The sequence below is a fragment of the Tetrao urogallus genome, assembly GCF_951394365.1.
Source record: "Tetrao urogallus genome assembly, chromosome: 3".
NCBI classification, from domain to species: Eukaryota; Metazoa; Chordata; class Aves; order Galliformes; family Phasianidae; genus Tetrao; species Tetrao urogallus.
In genome coordinates, this window is record NC_136815.1 from 9,045,647 (window position 1) to 9,070,124 (window position 24,478).

General features: G+C 40.1%; 1 protein-coding gene across 1 annotated transcript in view; it reads left to right on the plus strand.

Moving 5' to 3' along the window:
- Positions 1-24,478, plus strand: part of CYRIB (CYFIP related Rac1 interactor B) — a gene marked incomplete at both ends in the record, with an annotated part of 73,872 nt that overhangs the window by 12,359 nt on the left and 37,035 nt on the right. Inside the window, 2 exon segments of the mRNA XM_079533163.1 lie at positions 19,307-19,332; positions 19,336-19,386. Of these exon segments, the coding sequence (XP_079389289.1) occupies positions 19,307-19,332; positions 19,336-19,386 (77 nt within the window).

Sequence of the window (24,478 nt, forward strand, 5' to 3'; positions counted from 1 at the left end):
GTTAATCCAGGTGTGTTTGTCTTGGTGCAGTGGAGAAAACAAGACAGTGTTTCTTCTGCTGCCTAAAATAAACTGGGTGAAAGCTTTAGAGGGACCAAAGGAAACAAATATATCTCAACTTTATACTGGAAACGCTCTTTAGAAGGGCATTCTGTTGCAATAGTTGAACTTCCTACTTTCTCCCATATGTGACGTTTGTTTTTAACGAAGTAATTACAAGGAATTGGCTTGTACTAATTCACTCCTGATAAATGTTAAAGCCTTTCATTTATCTGTGGAATCCTTTGGCAGGCTTTGCTTCTGACAGATAAGAAGGTGTGCAGTCCTTCTGTCTGTGTCACTGTGGAAAATGAGCCATGGGATTGAACTGTGGCCTGTGTCAGTGCTGTGCTCTCTTGAGTGTGAAGCTTTTCCATTAAAGATATTTTTTCTTTTGACATGGTTTGTTAGCTTTCTAAAAGGAGACCTAAGGATGTGACTCAACTTTACTGAAGGAAGGAAACATGAGATGTAGCTGTTCTCCTGTTCTGAGCTTACAGCAGACCTTTGCAGAGGGCTCAGCACTGTTGCTAAAAAATGTAAAACATGGGAAATAAGGGAAGTGTAGCTGTGTGGATGTTGTTGTTTTTGTAAAAAGAAGGCGTAGCCATTAATGCCATCTTGAATGCAAGTAAAATAAAAAGCATCCCCCCTTTATTCAAATCATTTGAATCTGTAGGAGTCTGAAAGCCTGTTCCCCCCCCTCCACTCCACACATACACGCACCCCATACTGTTCCATGAACCCTGCTTACTGTCAGATGAGAGTTGGAGATGGCTAATCCAGTACAGCTGACATGTCAGCAAGCAGGTAAGCTGTGGACAGGGTGACAGCAATAGCACAAGTTCTGCTCCTTTATGGAGTCCTAAATCACTTTCATTTGCAAGTCTGAACAGAGTGGATGGCGTTCTGAAGTGCAGCTATACATACAATAAAGAAAAATAATCAGTAAAACCCCAAATAATCAAAAAGCCCAACACCCTTTGGCTTTGGAGCATTAGCTCTTCCCACTCCTTGGGCAAGGTGTGAAGTGGATTTTCATGCATAGCATACAGATGCCAATAAAACATGGCTCTGCTAGCTGTACCAACAAAGTCTTGCTGACCATTGATCAGTCACTAAACTACCTTTAACAATGCTATATGAAGTTGTCTGTTGAAAGTAGGATTTTATTTCTTTTTAAGACATGACTGGGAGCTCCTCTGAGCCATGCAGACAATCGTCTTAGCATTCAGTGCAGCTGAGGAAAGTGGAAATGCTCAATATTTTGGTGTTTAAACAAAATTGTGATATGATTGAGTGGCTGATACAGGACTGTGAGCTTATTCTTCATCTGTTTTGATGCTTGGCAAGTTTGTTCTTTAAGGAACAGATGAAGAAAGAGGCCTTCAGAAAAGCAGAGATGGGAATAGGTGGCAGAAGAGGGGCTTCACTAAAAGTACACCATTGTGCCATTATCACCTTTTTCTGCTTGTTTGTAGAGAAACTGCATGCTGTTCAGAAAACGGCTGACCTAGTTTCTTGGTTGGTGAATTAGTGTATGTGCCTGCTTTCAATAAAAGCTATTCATAGACCAGACTGATGTTGAAAACTTGAAAATGTTGAAACATAAGAGGTAGGATACTAACCTACTTACCTTAGGCTTAGATTTCAAGGCACTTGAGAGGTAATGTAATAAAGGTATAGAAAATAAGTGGCCTAAGTTACTGGGAAATGAATAGCTCTTCATGGAATGTGAAGTTGACATCCAGTTTAGGCAGTAGGCTTAAAATAAATTAAATCAGACTTCTAAGTAAGTTATAGTGTGGGGGAAAAAATCTTTGGCACTTGCTGTCATTGCTGGTTGAAGAGTCTGAAGATGTTGGTAGCTATTCAAGATGCAGGTATGAGCTTCTGGTCCAAAAAGTCTTTTAACTACCTCCAAAAAAGTACCAAGCATCTGTTGTTAAATGCCTGCTGTTGGGCTAGGTGGACATTTGGTGTGAATCGTTTTGGCTGTTGTTCCATTGCCAGAAACCCCCATCTGGATTCTTTCAATGTGAGTAGTGGAGAGTGGTCCAAGTTCACTGTCAGTATTGTGCTGCAATATAAAAATCCTTTAATTTAAAGAGAAAGTTGAGGGCTCGGGTTTATCCTCTGTTTTTAGCAAGAATAAAAAGCAAAAGATATTTTAGGTTTAAAAAAAAAAAAAAAAAAAAAAGAGCTTTCAGATGAGAAGAAATCATCTGTAAGTGATGCTGTATTTATAGCTTCTGTAAAAATAAGAACACTTCACTACTAAGTTATCCTGGCAGTGCTGAAAATCAGTGTTTGAAGTAAGTGCTCATTGTGATACCAGTTGTGAGGCTTCATTCGAACACCAAAAAAGATGTAGCAGGGAAACCTGTCCTACCTTCATAGAGTGCACTGGGTATGGAACCCTTTGCCTTTAGAGCAGCTTGTTGGGGTGTTCTTAATCAGAACTAAGTAGAGTCTACTTGTTAGTGCTGAAGAGTTATTCATTTTTCCACTATCTTGTGTGTGTAAGGTGGCTTTGCAAAGCTGCCGATATGGGGCTGTTTATATATACATCTTTTTTCCTCACATTGCTTTCCTTAGTGCACTAGCTAGCATCTCTTGCTCTATACATCCAAACTTTGTGATGGAATTTAGGCTTCTTTGTCTTTTTGCTGCTGCATTCAGCAGCAGTAGCTCAAATTAACCTGCTGAACGGAGGGAAAGAAGTTCTCTCCATTGTATGTAAAGCTGGGGTGAGCTGTACAGCTGTAAAGGGGGTGAGCTGGGCTGGGGGCAGCAAGAATGCAGGTGCCAATTACCAGCAGCTTTCAGAGGGCTGCTCTTTCATGCTAAACACACTTGTTTTGTCTGGAATTTTACAATTCTGCTTAGTTTAAAGATAACACACTGCTTACTGGGCGGTTACTCTCCAGTGTTAGCGCTCCGCTTTTCCTCCCCTTATGTGAATACTATGAAGCTCGATTGTTGATGTTATCTGCATGAAACTGGAATTATTTCACTAGTTGAAAATGAGACATTACTTCTAGCAGGCTTGGTTCTGGTTGGTTTTCTTGAAGTAATTCATGTTTTTATTCAAACGCTGTGTGAGCTGATTTTTACTGACTTCAGTATCAGTAAGGGGAAGGGGGGGTGCAGTTTAATGAACACTTAATTGAACATGCCTATACAGCTAAACCAAAATAAACTTAACCTTTCTCCTACTAAAATCTCTGAATGCTTTGTCCCAATCTGAAGGACATCAAAAGGCAGTAAGATGTAAGCCAGAACTTCAAATTCTGCTGCAGGTGCTAATTCTGATTTTTCATGCTGTTGGTGTAAGTAGCATAACTGGGAGCCATAGCCATAAGTGGTGCTGGCAGTTGGTGGGAAAAGAGCATCCTGAAGATGCAAGGTTTTAATGACTTGCATTTTACATTGGTAAATGAAACCTGCTGGGAGGTTAAACTGCATATTCTTTCAGATTCAGATCTGTTTTAAAGTGGTGCTATGCTTCTAATCCAGGTCAGAAATCTGTTCCAAGTGTGACTTTCCTCTGTGCTGTGGTTGTTAAGATGTTTTACTGTCACCTCAAAGCAAACTGGAGATGAGTACCGGCCTCCTTGGTTAATTCTGGCAAACTGCTCAACTTAATGATGATTGAGTAGATTGTCTTTGTAGTGGCTTCATATTCACAAAGAAACCCAAAGCAAAACTCTACGCTGCATCTTAGTTCAACTTCGGCTTAAGTTGTAACAGTAATAAGAACAGTACTTTAAAAAAAAAAAAAAAAAAAAAAGCTGTTAATAATGAACTCAGTAGGCAACACTCTTTTAAGCTATAAAGCATATAAAAAGCATTAGCTTTTTTGTGTATGTGTGTATAAAGGTGTGACATGGCTGCATTTGTAACTGTGGAGCAGACCATCATGCCAGCTCCTATTGGAGTAATTGACAAGAGTGCTACGAATGGTGCCGGGCAAAATATTTTGTGGTTCTACATATTTCAGCAAATTCATTCTCTGTGTACTGACAAACTTTTTTTTTTTTTTTTTTCCCCTGTTGTGTATCTCAGTATTCACTAAACATTTTTTGATTGGATTCATCTCATGAGAACCGATGGTATTTTCTTTCCATGATATAGCTGGAAGTTACGTTAACTAGAAAGACTGGGCTAAGTTCTGTGGGAGATAGAGTGGAAGGCTATTAAATGAGCAACATCAGTAGCTGAGAATAAAGCTGTGGTCTGGAAACTCAGAAGATGCAGTCTCACTGTGTGAGTTTGGTGTTCCTGGTGGTGCAACTGTGCTATCTGAGGAACTTCAGGGAATTTACAGTCTTGGTGTTGTTGCAGCGCTTAAAGGTTAAGTTGAATAGGACAGTTCTGAGTTGTTCCTGGGAGCTGTGGGGAGCTGTGTTGAATGAAGTATGCATGCTTAAACAGAAGTCTCTTTGAGTATATGTAATGGTAATGTGTTGACTGGATGTCATGTGCTGTGAGTTTGGGGCTGCGTGTTCTTGTGAGTGAGGTTGCTCTGAAGCATGGCTATTTGTATGAATGATAAAGCCTTTCAAATGAAAAGGGGGTGATGAAAGTTTCTAACAAGAAAGCGGAGATTATTTAAATGGTAAGATGAAGGAAAGCTCTAAGTGCACACAGATATTAAATCCTGCAAGAATGGTTGACAGGCAGGACTTGTGCATTATACCACATTGTTCAAGAGGCCAGCGAGAGAGCTTGGCTCCAGTAAAGAGGCAGAGTACTGTTCGACCTGTAACTGCAGCTGCTTTACTGGAACTGGTTACAATCCTGTTCTAACTGAAGTTTTATCTGTGTTTCTGGTATAACACCCTGCCCTCCCCCCCGAATTCTTATCAAGTTATTTCTTTAATTTCCTGCTATTTCTTACGGCGAACCTTTTTGTGTTCTACACAGCAATAAAATGTGTGCCTTCCTGTCTCCCTTAGGAAATAATGAGGATAAGTGATAAAGTGGTTAGTATTACCTCATGCCAATGTCACTGTCCAGTTCTAAGCTTACATGTTTTTTAGCACTTCTTCTAAAAGTTTTTTAGTTTGTTAATTTTCAACTTAAATTATATTTAGATACTTTTAGAAAGTATCTGTGTTTCTGAAGGCTTCTGAGAATATCAGCCTTATGTAGAAGCAACAGTAATTCTTAACAATCCAGTTCTGATAAATAGGACTCTTGAAAGGGTTTTGTCTACAGCTGTCTTTGGCTGTATTCCAACCTCATTCTGGCTTTTTGACAATTCTTAGTTGTTGTTTTTTTTTGTTTTTGTTTTTTAGAACTTGGTCATTTTGGCCAACTATTGGTTTGGTTTTTTTCTCTGTACAGTGGAAACAGGTGGTTTCAGTTCTGATAACAGAACAGCTTTAAGAAAGACACTTAATGTCTTGCAAATACCTTCTAAGGGCTCTCTTCCCTTCAGGGCTGTGAAGGCAAATGATTTACGTAAAAGTTAGATAAGTCTAATCCTGTGATCCCTGTCACAAGCAATTCCACTTTCAGTGTGAACTCAAAAGTAAGGTGGGACTGATGGCCTTGATGCCTGCCTTTGAATTCTGAGCATGCGTAACATTTTCTTGTTTTTCAGTACTGTTCTTTACATCTGCTTTAGGAGATCCCCTGAGGAGGTATTTCATCAAGCCTTTTGCTAATGAGTGGTGTTCATACACATTGAGGATTGCTTTCGAAGCTCATATGTCATCTTAATGTTAAAAACATCACGAGTGGCATTCCTTTATTTTTTCATCTCTTAACTAGTGGAAGGAACTGTTTGCCAAGATCTCCCTACCAGTAAAGAATACTTCTCTGCAATTCTCTGTGAGTGTAGTTATACAAAAACTGAGTGAATTAACCAGTATTCTAAAACAGAAGCAGATTAATCTAGGCTGAAGGAGCAGATAACGGGTCATAACTTCCTTTTATCAACATAACAGAAGTAGGTGTTTCACTTTTAGTACAGTCTAGCTGTGTGACTTTGTTTTAAATGGTTCCAAGTTTGAGGATTAGTAAGAGCAAGGCTGGTAATTGCACATACCTCTTTGTTCTTCCGTAGCAACTCAGATAAGCTTTGAGTTGACTTCATGGGTCATTTGACTGATTTTATTTTATTTTATTTTATTTTTTGGTCATGAAATTTTAGACAAAGCCTTGGTGTAAAGTGTGAAGCTTTGGTACACTGAGATCTCTCCCACAGTTGTGTTGTTTTGGTCCGATCACTTCTCTTCAAATAATTCAAGGACAGGTTTGTTTGGGTTGGGTTTTCTTGGCTATTTGTTTTTGCTTGTCTTTCCAAACTACAGCCAGCCTTGTAGCTTGGGTTTCTTGGCAGCTTAGTTAGAGCTCACTGATTTCCAAGTGACAAGAGTGGAAATTACTGGGTGTAGGTGACTGTTACTTGTACATTCATGCTCAGAATTGCTGCATCTGGAACTGCTTGCATTCTGCTTCCTCAAATGGAGGAAAAAAACCAAAGCTGTATGTGTGGACAGATTTTGGTTTCTCAAAATTATAGTAAGTGTCTATTTTAGTATCTTAGAGTATCTGTTTTGTAAATGGAGAAAAATGGACTTGGTTAGGATTTTTGAAAGCAGAAACAAAGCCTTAAAGATCAATTACTTCAGAAGTGCTCATTTTTCCTTAAATACTCAGACGTTTTAAGGAGTAAGCAGGACAGAAATAAGCTTTTATTCTTCAGGAGTGTAAGTGAAAGAAGAGACTGAAAGCTACAAATCTGCACGCTGGGGTTGTTTGTAATAGTGCCTTTGAACTGTTGCAACACTTCTGAACGCCTCAGCGACAGCAACATTTCTGATAACAGTGATTGCACGTCAGAAGCGCGGTAAGGGTAAGTGTGCAGCTTGATGGTAGATAACATTTGCTCTTGACAGGTTGTACAGCAGTGACAAAACAAAAATCTCTTAAAACTGCTGTTAACCTGTAAGATCTCTAAATATTAAAAAAACAAACTCGGGGGGGCTCTTCAGTTGTGATGAGTTGCAATTGTAAATTCTGATGAAAGCACCACACTGTTATGTTCTCTGACACGTTTCTGACTGTCAGCTTGTGAAAGTTACTGATGTGGCTGAGTGAAATGTAAAGTAATTTAGAGTAAAAAAGAAACATCCCTAAACAACCATATCTTAACATAGATTTGTTTAGGGTTAATTCTCTTTCTCCAGTGGAAATTTATAAAATGGCATAAGATATGAAACTTGGTTTGCCTTTTATGTGTTTTACTCACTGAGCAAAATACAGAACTAAACTGATGTATTTCTTTAAAATTGATATTGTGAAACATTAATTCAATTTTAATTGAAAGTTTTCCAGCTCTTGTGTGACCTTTGTGGAAGCCCAGGATACTGTCAAGTACTGTGACTCCAGATTGAAAACCTTTCCAACAGAAACATTCAGAAGGGTAGAATAGATCACAGTGTCTCTACACATGAAGGCATATCTATCGGGAGGTCTGTGTGTCTGTCCTCTTTGTGCCCCTCTCTGGACTTCAGTGCACTTTTTTTTTTTTTGCTTTATGTTTCTCTCAGATTTCCATCCTTCTGTGTAAACGTGACATAATTTTTCTAGAAGTTGGCTGCTGAATGGTGGCCTTTTTGACATTCAGCTGCTCTTACCAGAGAAAGAAGACTAAAAGAAAATGAGATAAGTAATTTGCCTTTGGCCTTACAGCATATGGGCTTATGACAAAGTAGGAAAGAGCTGCGGTTGGGAAAAGGTTGAGCCACTCCTTTGGGCAGCAGCTCTTGCTGGCTAGTAGAAGAGCTGGTGATATTCTTTAAGTCTCGTTAGCTCAGCCCTACCCTGCTGTGCCTTTTCAGAACTGTGGTCCTTGAGGTAAGTTAGTGCTAATGCAGCTGTTTGTTATTACCTCAGTGTGTTCAGTTGCAGAAACGTCTGTAAAATATTTGTAACATTTCTTACAATAATCAAAGATTTGAATATGTATAGTGGAATTTACAGCAGCAGTGAAGCTGTCTCCTCATAGTTGAGCTTGCTACTACGAGTTGCTTTCCTGGTGCTGTAGATGTGCAGAAGCAGTGAATGAGGCTTTGAGAAGCTGCCTAAACAAACACGGGTTTCTTACAAGTTGCATGAGTTAGTTCTTATCAATGGCTTTCCTGTGTGGCGCTGCTTTCCAGCATTAGTGGGATTTAATGCCATCCAGGGAAAACTCTATGCTTTAAGGTGCTGCTTTGGAAGCTACTTGTGGGAATGGAGTATGCACTTCATTTGTCCATTTCAGAGTTGGCAAAGGAAGCACAGCAGCTGATGGCCTCTGCCATCTGTTAGGATCGCAGCGTGGATCCTAGGGTTAGCGAGAGAGACCACATGTCTGGATCCGCCTTATTCTCCTGCCTTGTTTCTTGACTGCTTGTGATCTTGAGAGAACTGTCATATTTCTATGAGCTGCTCAATAACTTGTCGTTGTAGAGTTGTGCTCTCAGTTGTAAGCGCGGTGTTCGTGAGCCTGACTGTGCCCTGGTGACCACAAGACCAAGAAGTTGGTTGTATTCTCTAGGGGTGGTTGATTCTTCAGACTTGTGATACACAGAAAAGTGTACAGGTGGTGGATCCTGTTGATAGGTTGAGTCTTGCTCAACATTTACACAAACTTACCTTCAAATCTAGGGCTTGCCTGTGGAGCAGTTAATTTCATTTATATATATTTTTAGTATTGGTGATACATCTAGTAAAATTTAAACTGTACTTTGCACTCATTCTTGATACTAGAAATTTGTCCTAATAAAAGTTCAATGTTAGTTTTTAACTACTTTTTAATATTTTAAGGCATTCCTTTAATAATCCAACAGCAATCACCAGCAGTGTTGTAGTGGTTGACCTGGATATAATGCTGTTCCAGCACTTTGTTCTTCATAATGTAAAGATCTTAGAGATCTCAGTGTGTGTACTTCATGCAGTGTATCCTCAGCAAACGGCCTTTTCTGTGCTTATCCACCTCCAGATGTGTCCAATTAGGCTCAATGACCAATTTCACCTTTGCCAAGGCTTGCCGCTGTAGCAGAGTTCTATACTTAAGTCCTGTGATGCTTGGTGCTGTATGTTTAGCCTCACTATGGCTAATAGGGGCAGCAGTGTTAATTACTTGAAAGCAACCAAAATTTTAACCAAATTATCAAAATGCATGTTTGTCTAGTTACTGTTCTCTTAGTTTCTGTAGTTCAATAGCTCCTAAATAAGAGACCTCAAAGATAGGAGCAAGGTTAATAATTATCGGTGGAAAACTCTTTATTTTACTCTGCAATTATACATTGACTAGAAGTATAGCCAAGTGAAAACTTCTCTTAGTCCTGGTAGATCTCAGTCAAATTTTAATACTACTTTTGCTGATATTTGTACTTCTAAGTATATAACTGTGTTATTTATGTTACAGTTGGCCTGGGGCCACCAGCGCAGAAAGGCATGGAGCTCTTGGAGCCCTTTCAGAGGAGGGCCACTAAGGTGATCAGAGGGCTGGAGCACCTCTCCTATGTGGAAAGGTTGAGGGAACTGGGCTTGTTTAGCTTGGAGAAGAGAAGGCTATGGGGAGACCTCATTGTGGCCTTCTAGTATTTTGAAGGGAGCGTATGAACAGGAGGGAGAATGGCTGTTCATGAGAGTGGATAGTGATAGGACAAGGGGGAATGGTTTTAAACTGAGACAGGGAGGTTTAGGTTAGATGTTAGGAGGAAGTTTTTCCACTCAGAGGATGGTGAGGCACTGGAACAGGTTGCCCAAGGAGGTTGTGGATGCCCCATCCCTGGAGGCATTCAAGGTCAGGCTGGATGTAGCTCTGGGCAGCCTGATCTGGTGGTTGGCAACCCTGCACATAGCAGGGGGGTTGAAACGAGATGATCTTTAAGGTTTTTTTAAACCCAGGTCTTTCTATGATTCTTTGATATGGGAGATACCATCCCAGGAGGCCAGCATCCATTTCTGTATTTGCATGATAAGAGACTAAGAAAAATCAAAATATTCATAATGTTTCTAAATCTGTGAAAGCCATATTTATTGAAAGACTGAAAAAAGCTGCTAAAAGGTGCTTGATTGGCCAGTGATTTTTACGTTGTTCTTACTTGTTCTAGTTTTTCTGTGATGTTCATGACAGTACCATAATGCTAAAGTAACTTTCTAGCTTAGGCTCAATGACAAGCATATCTTTATTAATGAGATTTATAGTTATGTTTATCTCTTCACTTCCTCTGTCTTGTTTGTGTCATATTCTAATAGTTAGAGACTACTGGCAAATGTCTGCTGTGTCAGAAGGTTCCTGCTATGGGAAGTTCTGCTGGAGGATCACCAATAATAAATCATGCCGTTCTTTGGCAGTGTCTGTGCAACGTGAGATGTCCCTGATAAATTGTATTAGTTCATGAATGGCAATGCAGATAATTCCATAGTAGGTAATGTTTGTTCTCTCCCATGCTAGGCGTGACAGGCATTGAACTAAATCTTGCCTATCATGAAAGTTAACTAGCTTCATTTATTCTGAGGTTTAAAAAAAAAAAAAAAAAAAAAAAAAAAAAAAAAAATCCAGATGATACAGAAGATTTCTGTAGTTACACTGAATAATTCTGAAGGCAGAGAGACCTGGCTATATTGCACTTCTCTGAGTGCTCTTAACTTTGTATGTGTAGCCCTTCCCTGTCAGCAGTCAGACACGTCTGTTGTGTACAATTAATCAGTGCAGCTGTACCAAATCCAACACACCCTGTAGGCACTGAATCATAGTCCTTGTACAGCTCTGCAGGCGTTGAATCACAGTCCTTGAGCAGATGAGTACACAGCACCACATGACAGATCCAGTTTCTTCCTAGAAGGTATGCATGTACAGTGCATGTGCACGTTTTTGTTTGCACCTCTTGCCAAGCTGAAGCTTGCTTCTGGGTTTGTGTTGCACAATACAAGCAACACTCCTAGGTAATGAGCTTCTGAGGAGCTTGGGAGGCTCTGCCTGTTGTTGGGATGAACACTGGCTCATATGTGGTACTGCCTCTCCTCTGCTTGATAGCATGGGTAATGGTTCTATGGGTTTCTCAAGAAGGCACATTTCACCTATAGAGCAGCTAACTTGTCACGTGGCTTTAAAGCACTTTGCAGATGAGGTCCCTGATGTAAATTTGGAAACTGCAGAAGTTAGGCCCTTCAGGTTAAAGTCTAGTTATGCGTTATTAGTGCCGTTTATTCCTATTCTGTTACTCTTCAAATCCACAGACCTGGAACTTTTCTGAAAGTTTGTAAGCGGATGCAGTGCTGGTATTGATTATAGTCTTCCTGCGCATGCTTGCCTCACAAAGGCAATGGCAAGTGGATGAAAAAGAGCTGTATGTCTCTCTTTGCACTCTAAGAAGCAAAGTTGCTATCAGTAGCTACCTAAGTATGTGCTGGGCTTGACTCTTCAATGTGAATTTTATTATTTGAAGCGCCTTTCTTTCATATGTGTATTTAACCTTAGGCTTTTGACTGCATTTGCCCATGAGAAACTCTGTACCCTCAAAGCCGTTAATCTTGGAACAAGTATTTCTAGCCTTACAGGAGCAAAAAAAAACAAGACCCAGTCTGTGAATTAGAGATTTTTTTCTTCATACCTGCTAATTCTATTTCTATACTATATATATTCTATATTCTATTTATATTTTATATATAGGGAATTCTATTAAATGAATCCCCTATTGCAGCCTGTAGAACCTATATGTGACCATTCGAATCTTGGTGTTTCTCTTCTGCAGGAGAATATAAGAATTATTCTAAAGTACTCTTACTTCAAAGCAGCATAGAATAATTGTACAGCGCCTGTGTTGACTTAGGATATAACGTGTGCATCAAATGTAGGAAAGGTGAGTTAAAGCCTCTGATGATGGCTCCTACAACTGTGTTTTCAACAAAGGTCTTTTACTTCATAGATAAAGACAGAAGTTTTGGGAGGATGTGAGAATGTAAGAATGACTTAAAGTTCATCAGATTTCCTGTGCAGCATAGGAGTCCACTTGCTTTTAATGTCTAGTGAGAAGCGGATGTAAAAACTGAGACAGTCTATCAACAGCTTTCTGGGAGTGAGACTTCCTTCTCAAGGTTGCAAACAGAAGCACTGTGGTATCTTCTAAGCAAAACAAGAAAATTTAAATATTGAACCCTAAAAACATCATTCAGACCACCTGGGCTGAGAGCTTGGACTACCTAAACATCAGGTAGAGAAAGCTAGGTCTACTAAACATGGCTAAGAGCTTGAAGTAATGCCTGGTCTTCTGTAGGCTAGATAATAAGTTGTCTAAATCCAGATGATTAGGAAATGGGGGGGGAGGGGGGAAAAGATACTCACCAGATATCCACATATAGGGCTTCAGAGTACCTTCTCTATCCCCTGCTACCTGCTTTCAGTAGTAAGACTTTTAAATTGCACCTCGTGGAAAAGAGGAAGGCCCTTTTGCATAGTTGCCTGCTGATTGTAGCATGTGGGAAGCCTGACTCCGACCTGTTTGTGGAGTCCTGAAATCAGTGTTGGTGTGTGAGCCAGGCGGGTGCCTCGCTCAGCTGGGGTGCTTTGCAAATAGAGGTTGGAGGGGTGGATCCAGGAAAGGCTGAGCACAGCCTTCACCAGGTGGAATTTTTATGGCACGGGTAAGTCCTGGTTTTAAGTCTTAACTCACAGTAGATCTTTGTTTAATGGAAAACTGAAACTCTTCTTTGGAGCGTGGATGGGCAACTGCGGTGGTCTTGCTGTAAGCTTTAGTTAGGAAGAGTTCTCGTCGGTTGCTTGTGTATTTAATCATTGAGGTAGAGTCAGTAGCAGTTGTGCTGGTCTGCTGGTTCATGTCATGTACAGAGTTTCTTTTAGTTTACGTCTTTAGAGAGTAGAAGAATTAAGGTCAGTCCTGTGTTCATCCCATGGACTAATTCCTGGTTTCAGCAGAGTATTTTACTGGGTCCCCTGGCCAGGTCTGATAAAATCGAAGAGCAAACATAATAATTGAGATCTGAATTATGAAGACATGACAGGTTTGCTTCAGAATGAAGAAATCTTCAAGGTTTTCTCATACTGTATGTCCTGCTATTGTGCCTTGTATCAAGAGTCATCCTTCCAACAGCAGTAGAAAAGATTATTTCTGTGGTGGCATACAGAAAACATAACATGGCATAAGGCACACTTACTGTGGGTCATCTGAGAGGGGATCTTACCAACACTTAGAGAATGGGGTAGGGCTCTTTTCAGTGGTGCCAGTGACAGGATGAGGGACAGCAGCCTCAAACTGAAGCACAGGAAGTTCCATGTGAACACGAGAAAGAACTTTGAGGGTGACAGAGCACTGGAACAAGCTGCCCAGAGAGCCTGTGGAGTCTTCTGCTCTGGAGATATCTAAAACCTGCCTGAATGCTTTCCTGTGTAACTTACTGGAGAGAACTTGCTTTTAGCATTGGGATCTCCAGCGGTCCCTTCCAACCCCTATGATTCTGTGTGTCTTTGTGGTCTTTCAGTCTGTATAACTGAACCTTGCTGTGTTCATCTTACTATTGAAACCTGCTTTATAAGGAAGTTGGGGAGTGCTTCATCTCCACTCTGCCTGTCTTCCTCTGAGTAGGACACTAAGGAGTTGAGTTGCTCTGTGAGGAGTAACTGTTATAAAGGAGAACAGTGAAATACTGGTGATGTTTGTTTGTTTTTTTCTAGTTAAATAGTCTTATGTCAGAATGTTCAAATGATTATCAGTATAATTGTTGTTACAGTTCCACATTTCTTTGTGAAATAGAGAAACATGCTCATTGTATGGTTAGATGAAATTGATATTTACAGTTTCAATTGTATGTTGAGCTCGAGATCTGTTCTGTTTCTACTGTTGCATTTACTGTAAATCTTGGCACAGGTTCCTGAACTCCAAGACAGTGAGTGAATGAGAGCTTAAAGGTAAAGATCTGATTTCACAGAATCACAGAAACACCAAGGTTGGAAAAGACCTACAAGATCACCCAGTCCAACCATCCACCTATAACCAATAGTTCTCACTAAACTATACCCCTCAACACAAAATCCAAGTGTTCCTTACAGATTTGAATCTTCTGAAGTGTGAGGAAACTCTTGGATCTTGAGCATATGCTGTTCCCCTTAGTGGAGAGATGTGTTGTTATTCTGTTAAGATCCTCCAACTTCAAGTTGTTTTGGGAACTTGTATTTTAAGGGAAAGTGGATAAACCATGCAGCTCTGCTGAGCTCAAAATGTCGTGTGTGGTATTTGAAAACAGAAAAATAACACTAAGAGGAGAGAGAATCATAGAAAATGCTTACATTCAAAATCTTTTCAATGACTTTAGAGTAATTAACAGGAAAAGCTGATCAGGGTTCTGTGTAAGTGTGGTAAATTACACCTCAATTAAAGCCTTGTCTTGGATTGATAATGCTTGAAACCTGTGCCAAATGTTTGCTGTGGGAGCAATGGAAGGTGTTGTATGAGTGTCTTTTGTCTGCTTTTGCAACTTTATTAATTTGTGAAGATAAATTTATCTTCACCTACAATGTATTGCATCTTAGCACCATTGTTACTGACTGCATGATTTCTGGTTGAAGCTCTAACTACTGACATTTAGTATCTTTTCTTTTGATCTTACCCAGTTTCATTACTCTCCTGGAAGCAGAGAAGTGAGAACTTTTCAGCTGTGTAGAAGCAAACCACTGGGGACATTGTAATAGATCCCTGGCAGGCAATTCATAAATTTACAGGACAATTTCCTCTTCCAACTGTAAACTTTTGTTTTGGTGAAGTAAATTGGAAAGGAGAAAAAACAAGCAAACAAAAAACGCACAACTTTGTATTATTTAAGTGACCAATAGAGTTCTCATGTTTTGTTTTCTGTTAAAGCTGTCTGTATGAATTCTAGCATGTTAAGATTTTCCTGCTTTTACAGGACTCAGTGCATTGCTTTTTCTTTTTTTAGAGTCATCAGGATTGCAAAAGACCTCCAATATCATTAAGCCCAATTGCCCACCTACCACCGGTATGTCCCCACAAAACCATGTCCTGCAGTAAAGCATCCAGACACTTCTTGAACACATCCAGGGACAGTGACTCTACCAGCTCCTTGGTGCTGGTTCAGCACCTCACCACTTCCAGAGAAGAAATTTTTCCTAAAATTCAGCCTGAATCTCCCCAAGTGCAACTTAAGGCCATTACCTCTCATCCTATTGCTTGTTAAGTGGGAGAAGAGGCTCACCAGACTCCCACCTTATAGACCCTCCTTTCAGCCTGTCCTAGAGAGCTATAAGCTCTCCCCTGAGCCTTTTATTCTCCATACTAAACAATCCCAGCTCCTCCAGCTGTTCTTCACAAGACTTGTGCCCCAGACCCATCACCAGCTTTGTTGCCCTTCTCTGGACATGCTGTTGATGGGTTTTCAGGCCTGTTGAGATCCATGTTGGGGAAGATGCATCATCCCAAATCTCCGTTGCTGTCTCCTGTGCTTTCTACATTTGGGCCTAAGCAAATTCAGACTCAGATGTGTGCAGCACAGTGATTGTGGATGTGATTCATGTGCAATACATGTACAATAGCGTTGGGTATATAGGTTAATGCCAGCTGCTGTTATTCCTAAACATAGTTTAGACAAAGCTTTTTAGTTACAATTACTTGGCTGCATTAAGCTGTGAAACTTACTTTTCTATGGGTTCTTGAATGTGCTGCATAAGCTGCTAATCACAGAAATGGCAGCTCAAGCTATTGCAGGTTGTCAGCTCAGTAGTGTCATGAGCATCCAACCAGAGCAAGGCAGAGAACTGGAGCACATGTGATTGCGTTGGCAGCTCTCAGCTTATGCAGAATTGAAGGAAATACTTGGACTTCACCTTCCCTCTATTCCTGAGCCGTCCCTGCTACCTGCTTGTGAGCACTTGGAGCCTGCTCTGACGCAGAGTGTGCTTGATCTGTGACTCCTGCATTAATAGTAGCAAAGACTGGAAAAACTTGTAGGGATAACATGAAATCTCTGCCTAGAAACTGCTTTGTCTGGCAGTAAGAGTTGTTTTTCCATAGTATTTCAGCAAACTATCTTGCATAGGGAACTCTGAGTTTTTTCAGTAAGATGTTAGCCTCTGCATGCTGTTGCTTGTTTTCCCCTGAGAATGCTGCCTTAATCTCAGAAGTGTTGTCCCTTATAGCTCAGCTAAGAGCAACATTTTGGAGGCTAAGGAAGCTGTGGCTGTGTGTGTGCCTGTTGAAACACGTACACCAGAGATAAACAAACATGGTCCAACTCACGGAAGGCTCTTTGCATCTTGGTGGTTATTTTTCTTGAGCGTGAATTTTGAATGGGAACAAGATTGAGTCAGGTGCTGTACTGCAGAATTAAATTCCACTTTCTCCTTAGGTGACAAAAAAAAATGAAGTAAGGGATGATCACTGTAATGGATAGGTGAGGTCTCCCTAATTTAGGCTTATGCTCTGTGTCCTTTTGGATTCATCATTTCTAAAGCTGTGCCAACACAGCATGTGAAAGTAAGCAGGAATGTCTTCTGAGAGTGAGCAAATTCTTCTGTTGTTTGCTAGCAATGCTAATCAGCTTGTCAAAGAAACAGTGTTAATTTAGTTCAGTAGACTTTGGTGAAATAAAGAAAATTAATTTTTGAATCAACACTGAAAAGCTAGGATGGTAACTGCTTAATTCTCCTGTGTTGTTGTTTATATCACAGTTATGAGCTCTTAACAGGTTATATCAACTGAAACACAACACAAGTGAAGGATTGTTACATTGAAAACTGGAGATTTTTTCCCATGTTTTTGTAGGGACCAGACATCTGTAGCTCTGTGTATGCCCCCACGTCAGCCCCTGTTGTGCTGTGTGTTGTTGCACAGCTGCTGGAGGCACACACACCCTCAGCAGTGCCTTTCCTTACATGACACCAGACATTATTTGTCCAGCCCCAGCAGATCACATAGTTCCTATGGAAGCAGATGTTTCCATGAGCTGTCTGCTCTGCAGTACCTGTTGGTTTTCTGCCATTTCCCACCCAGGCTTGCTCTTGAGCTCCAGCTCCTGGCACTTTTTTCCCTTCTTGCTGAAGGGGTCAGCATGCAGGCATGGCTCATCAGGGGGAGACTACAGTGTGGAAGATGCTGAGCAAGAGGGCAACACTGCTGGGCTGTGCAGGGAAAGCATGGGGTTGGGGAACAGGAGGGTCTCTGTGCAGCTTTGGATGTAGCTTTTGTTAAAACAAAATTCAGCACGTTTACCTGCTGCTTCAGGTAAAAGTGAAGTTTGAATGGATGAAACTGGAAATGTGCTGAATTGTAAGTTCATGCAGTGGAAGTGTAACAAATATTTGGTCTAGTAAAATAATCAGTCGCACTTGAGAAAACCTATTCTCTGTTACTGAATAAGAAACTTTTTTTCTACTAGGCTCTAGCAAGATAGAAAGATCCTAGTATTTGAGTGCAGGAGGAAATTATACACGTGCAATTATACGTAGGTGATCATTCAGCCATGAGAGCTTTGAGTTGCAGTTGTAAGGCAGGGACCTGTGCTGCTCTTCTCAGTGATATACAAAGCAGCATGTGAGTATAAGGAATTGCTTGGAAGAGACCTTACAGATTATCTATTTCCCTCCCCGGAATAGGGCAGTTAGAACAATTGTTGAAACAGATCCTGTGCTTTGACATAGTGAGGAAGGTGTCCTGGATATATTTTTAGATTTCTTTCCTCAAGAGGATGAATGAGTACCTTGTACAGCAACGCTTACAGGGAGAACAAAAATATTGAGTTCTGAGGCACCTGTTCATTTTGCCATTGACACAAATTGGCAAAAGCTATCATTGATTGACATTACTCCTTTTTTTTTTTTTTTTTTTTAACATTTGAACTGTTGCAGCAGACTTGCTGCAGGATGGGAGTAAGATCATTTGACTTATCAGTTACATTTTGCATAATGGTCTCTTGATCTTTGGAATCCTTGTCTTCTGCTCATGGTGCTGTTGGGGATACAGGATTCTTCTGTGGGAAAAGGGGAGGAACTCTTGATGATAGTTTTTGTAAAACTAAAATCATCCCAGAGCCTCCATGTTGCAGGGATCTTCCCATTCCCTCACTCATTCTCAAGCAGGGGAAAGTTGGTAGGTCTGTGTTTTATTTGATTGGGAATTTCACTGCAAAGCAGCGTATTTTTGTGCTAAATGCTCATTAATCATGATTATGTAACCTCAAGGAGCTGTTGGTAGCTGAAGTAGTACGAATGAACATTGAGTATTTTGTGCCTCTTCAGCTGGATCTGCAGAAGTCATTGACACGACAGGAATTCTGTATTTCTAAACCAGATCTCTAAAAACAATTTGTAAACTAATTTCTAAAAACAGATGCACTGCAGAATGAGGTTGGTTTTGCAAAGTATGAAATAGGAGGGTTGTTCCTTTTAAAAAAAAAAAAAAAAAAAAAAAAAACCCAATGTGAAATATTGATAAGGTGGATTCTGGTAACAGGAGCAGTGCCTGTGGTAGGAGCTAAAGTGGGTTTTCTGGGGGCAGGTGAAGTGAAAGCACTTAAACATTTACAGTTGCTGAAAACCCTGAAATGGAAGAAGCCTTCCAGATCCCAAATGGAATAAGCTTATGTGATACAACAGTGGTAAGGTGTTCACTTTAGCTAGTTTATTGTCCAGTTGCTACAGTATAAAAAGGAAGGTGTTTCTATAAACCTATTCCAAATGAACCAAAAGATGCTTGCAGTAGATCTCAGTGGAAAATTACCGCAGGGAAATGCTTTTCTGTTGTACTATACAAGACTAAATTTCTAAGCCAAAAGCTTTACTTACATATCTTACTTCAAAATTATATTAAGTTCCGAAGGGTAAATGCTGTCATTGACCATTTTTGTCTTTAACTGTTGGAAACTGTACTCATGAACCATCTTTCTCTATGTGCAGTATATGGTAGTGTATATAAACTGAGACCTCCTTCTCTCTGCTGCAACTAAACGCAAGTTGGCTCAGTAATGCTGAGATGTAATGCTCTATTTCTGATGCTTATGATCACAGCTAATTGCCTTGCTGACTCACAGAAGAGTTTGTCAGGATGCCTCTTTATTTCCTTGCGCTGTCAATTCCATAAAATTACAAGTGCTTTGTTTTATTTGGATTCCTAAAGAACAGCATTTGTTCCTTGGCATTACAGGATTAACATTGATTTACCTCCTGCACTGACTGATGTAATTCAAGTGCTGTGTATTGTTTAGTTTTAATGGTATTCTCCTGTTTGTTCAGATTCTGAAGACAAGCTGCTGCATCGGTAACCTGGGGAAGAGGTGTTCTCTGTTAAGACTGCAAGAAGATACTACCAACTGGTAAACCATTTTTTTAAGATGTCTGCTTGTCAATTGTGTCTGTTTTCTGTAATGTTCCAGGACGAGAAGTACAGATTACTTTGATGTATTGAAAGTAGAAAGTAGTGCATGCAGTAGTTCTTCTGTACTTAGCAGTAGCGTACCAGACAAAAGGCACAATATTGGCTGGGTAGCATGCAGATATTTAAATAGAATACACTGTGACTCAATTCCTGCTCCCTCAGTAGTAGAGGAAAAAGAGGAGTCTTTTGCCTGTGGTGGAATGTTAAACATTGTTTTTTTTGCTTTTTCCATTGAGATTAATGCGTGTCTGAACCTTTTTACTGTACCAGAGCTATTTACTTGAAGTAATGGTGCAAACACTGAAACTTCAACTGTTATTCTCCAGAGCTTTGCGGGAGAGAAAAAAGAAGACTTTAAAGAAAGCTGATGTAGAAGCTGAATATGCTAAGCATGCTAATTAAAATTTCCAGGTGCTTTAGAAAATGTCATTAGTGCTCTTTAAATTATTCGAAGGATGTTCAGTGAGGCATCACTTTTGCTGGAAACAATACATGATAATGTAACTGAAGGTGTACCCTAATTCACAGGCATTTAAAGCTACATGTAGGTTACCTGTGGTTCAGAGCAGTGAAAGAATTGTAGGTGAAGAACTATAACCTCTTGCTAACAGTTTATCATTCTGTAAGTCGAGGGGTTGAGCCACGTTGTTACAAGCCAGTCACAAAGAAACGGGAGAATTTAGGACATCTGGCTATGACTTAATATAGCTATACCATGTATGTATCCTTGGGTGGTACTAGGTCTGCATCTCACTTCTCAAATACTCACTGAATGAAGTCTTTAGCATGGGTGGAAAATATCCACGAGATGTAAACTAAACCTGCATTCAATTTTCATCCAGCTACCCCTTCCCATATACCTTTTATCCAAGTTGAAGCCTACTTTTTGAGGTATAGGGCTAAGAAAACCAGGAGACATTTCTTATCTCAGCATGGGCAGATGGATCCAAGGACAAATTGTGAAAAGAAGCAGTATATTAGCCAGTAAGGAAACAGTAAGCTTTTATGACCCAAATACTTAACAGATGCTTTATTAAGCTTTCCATATGAGTTAATTTACCTAAATTTTATTAACAATTGAGGCTAATATGAAGTTGTATTGTGTACTTTGTGCTAATAACCAAAGTTGACTGAACGTATTTCATTCTGTTGCTCTACTAATCTTACATGCCTTTAAAAGTTTGGTATTATTAATGCATATCCATCTGGTGGAGACGACAGTGAAAACATTTGACTTCATGTAATTCTTTTTTTGTATAAAGATGGTTTGCACGTTACAGCTATTTGTGAGCTATACTTTGAACTTTCGTGCCTAGCTCTGTGTTTAAATAAAAAAATAGACTCTAAAATGTGTATGAAACTTCTTCCCATACTCCCAGTTTAAAGCTTTGTCCCTTCAGTTTACCACAGAAGGTACCTGCAGTTGTAGCAGTCACAGCTTGAGATACTGAAACACTGTATTCTTACCACCAGTTTTGAACAGCACTGTTATTATTATCAGATTATAATCATTAAGCCAGCAGTGCTTTCTTGCAGCCAGGAAAGCCAGCTGTATCCTGGGCTGCATCAAAAGAAGGATGGCCATAAGCAAGGTGAGGAGGTGTCTGTCTTGCTCTGCTTTGCCCTCATGAGGCCCCACTTGGAGTACTGTGTCCAGGCCAGGGACCCCTATTACAGGAAGGATGTGGAGCTGTTGCAACAGGTCCAGAAGAGAGCCATGCAGATAATCAGAGTGCTGGGCACTTCTAGGAAGAAAGGTAGAGTGAACTGGTTTTGTTCAACCTGTAGAAGAGAAGACTCTGGGGAGACCTCATTGTGGCCTTTCCAATGCTGTAAAAGGAGCTTATAATCACGAGGAGACTGACTCCTTACATGGACAGATAGCACTGGGGCGAGCAGAAATAGTTTTAAACTAAAAGAGAGGAACTTTTTGTTAGATTTTGAGGGGAAATTTTTACCAAAAGAGTGGTGAGGCATTGGAGCAAGTTTTTCGGACAGACGGTGCATGCCTTATCCCTAGAGGCATTCAAGGCCAGCTTGGGTGGGATCCTGGGCAGCCTGGTCTGGTGGCTGGCATCCTTGCTTACAGCTTGTGAGTGATCTAAGGTCCTTTCCAACCTAAGCCATTCTGTGATATGAATGAATTACGCATGTCTACGTAAATTTGAGTGTACAGCTCGGCATATACAGAGAACTGAAAAGCTCATTGGCCTAGCAGTGAAGGAATTGCTGGAGGCCAGCTGTCCATTTTCTCACTTCTGCTTCCCTTCCCACACCGTCACTCCCATCCCTTACCAAGAGAACTTAAAATGGTTGGGTGAAACTGAGTAGTTCTGGAATTGAGCTCTTTGTCTGCAGTTGTGGTAGAATAGTCATCTGCCTTCAGTATTTATGAACCTTTAAGACCAGGCAGGATTTATTAGCTCAGAGGTAGTGTGTTTAAACTTGATTTCGCTGTTTCCAGCATTAGTTTTAGTCTGGGAGAACAGCAGGTGAGACATGCTGAGCTGTAGTACATTTTAGACCTGACCCAGTTCTCAGCTCAGCCCCCATCTCTGGGAATATGCTGAAGAGAGAATGGGATTTATGAAAACCACGTTGCTTGGGGAAGAGTGCTGGATCTTGGTGGATCTTGGTGCTGAGAAAGCTGCAGCTGACTGAATATTTCGTAGTGTGGGGCAGACCGAGTGTCCCTATGAGATGCACATGAGCCTATTTTATCCAGATATTGTTCTAGATACACATGTTCTTTTGGCTATGTTTCAGAAGTCCGTTATCACAGACTCTAAAGACATCTAACATTTTAGTGGTTGCCTTATTTTTCTGGTGGTAATTTTTTCAGAATGTTACCTTATAAAGGATTATTTTTTGAGCGCCAATCACTCATGCAAATCTTGATATCTATCTCCTACTTCTGAGTGTAACCTCTGATAATTATTCATTCTTAATTTATAGCTGCATTCTCTCACCTGCAGCTTGAATTTGTTTACATGCTTGAAAATATCAAAATCATTCTGTGCAACTTAGAATGGTTCCCCTGTAATTATGGTGGAATGACAATGGGGAGGTGTTTCAAGTAAAGTGTTCAGTGTGTTGTGGTGTCTGCCCCAGCACTGATATTGCACTGTTTGTGGATTAACAGGTTCTGCATTTATGTTAATTTTAATCAATTTGGAAACACCTTGAGTATTTTGTTTGCAAAGTGGAAGCAAATACCTACGTGTCACCTTAGTATTAATTTTGAGAACGCTTTGTTGTGGCTTGAATAGCTCTTACAAGAGTAGCATTTATCTGGCTGACATAATTTCATATGTTCTGTTTGCTTGGGGGTAGAGTCTTTAAAATTCCTTCAATAATTATTTCTGCTGTTAAATGTAAATCCCTTGATATCATAGAATCATACATAGGTGTTGCAAGGGACTTTGGAGATTGAGCATCTCCCCCTGCTAAATGCAGGTTCTCTACAGTAGGTAGAGCAGGAAAGCACTAGACTTGAACAGGGGAAGTTTTTCTAACTGTCCCAATACCTGTGCGCCTACGAAAGGTTAGTAGTGAGGGATGTGATCCAGAAGATGGATTTTTCTTGAATTAGGCTGCAGTGTTATAGACTTCTGCATGTCTTTGACTGTCAGGAAGTTTATGCAAAACTTTATGTACTGCTGGAGGTAGAAAGCAATGTTCTGTTCTGTTTTGGTCAGTGCCAAATGTTTCATCTACTAAACAAGGAAATAAGTGTTTTTAAAAAAAAAAAAAAAAAAACAAAAAAAAAAAAAAAAACAACCTGGAGCTCTTAATGTGTTCTTTCAGAAAGTTTTCCATTTGGGGCAGCCTCACGTAATGAATTTAGAGATAGTGGAACTACAAGTGCTACAAGCAAGAAAAGCTTTCACTGCAGAACTACCAGATAGCAGCAGTAGGACAGGGTGAGAACCACCAGGATGACAGACTGATCAATCACAATGAGATCATACACTGTAAATACAGAAAGAAAAATGAACGTCTTTCTGACAACTCAAACCACCTTTACTTCCCATTTGAGCCACAAGTTGGAAAAAAAAGAATAAAATCTGTTGGTAGTGTTGCTCTGAATATACTGTGGTAGGTTTGCTTACCAATTGCAGTTCAGATGAGCTCAAATTGATTTGTTGTCTGTGTGATAGTGGGTTTGTTGAAGTTTTACCAAGAAAATGATGGTGAGTTAACACATCTTTTCTGGTATTGCTTACTTAGAAAATATTTCAAATAAAACAATCAGGAATTCTACCATGTTTTACCAGTGTGCATTTATTTTGTGTTACTGCTGCTGTCTGAAGCAAGAAAGAGGAATGGCTGACAGCCTTTTGGTCTAACTGAGCTGTCTCCTGTTTATTTGCTGGGTTTTATCATAGGCCTTGTTTCATGTGGCTTAATATGGCTGGTTCCAATAGCATGAGAATAGATTGAAGGCTTAAATCTTCTGTGCAATCCTGTTGTTAAAGTCTTAACAGGTACCCATCAGTAATGAATATTAATAGTCTGCCTTGCTGATGCAGCGTAACATGGTATCTTTTCTCTCACAGCAAACATAGAATTATTTAAAACCTTGAATGAAGATAGTAATAACCTGCAAATGATCAGTGACAGGGTTTTGACTCATCAACCGTAGAGCTGTTCCAGAATACTCTATGTAGCAGTCATGCTTCATCACTTAGTCGAGTAAGTTGAAAAAGAGGTGAGTTTTGAATCTGATTTGAAATCTTGTAGCAGGCCCCGTGTTCTACTGGAGCCTCGAGCTGTGCTGTTTTGGTTATGTAGGAAAAGCTGCTCTTTTTCTTCACCTGTAAATAATCGCTCAGGACAACACCAACTGTTTGGTTCTGTTTGTTCAATGAACTTTCAAATCAAAGTCATTAATTTAAGGGTTGTTTTGACTTCTCAAAAAGTCACTTTTAAACAGACCTGCAAAATATGTAAACTTTTCTCAGGCCAAATGTTGCTCTAATGAAAAGCTGTTTGTTGATACTGGTGATTGAGATTTCGCATTACGTTTT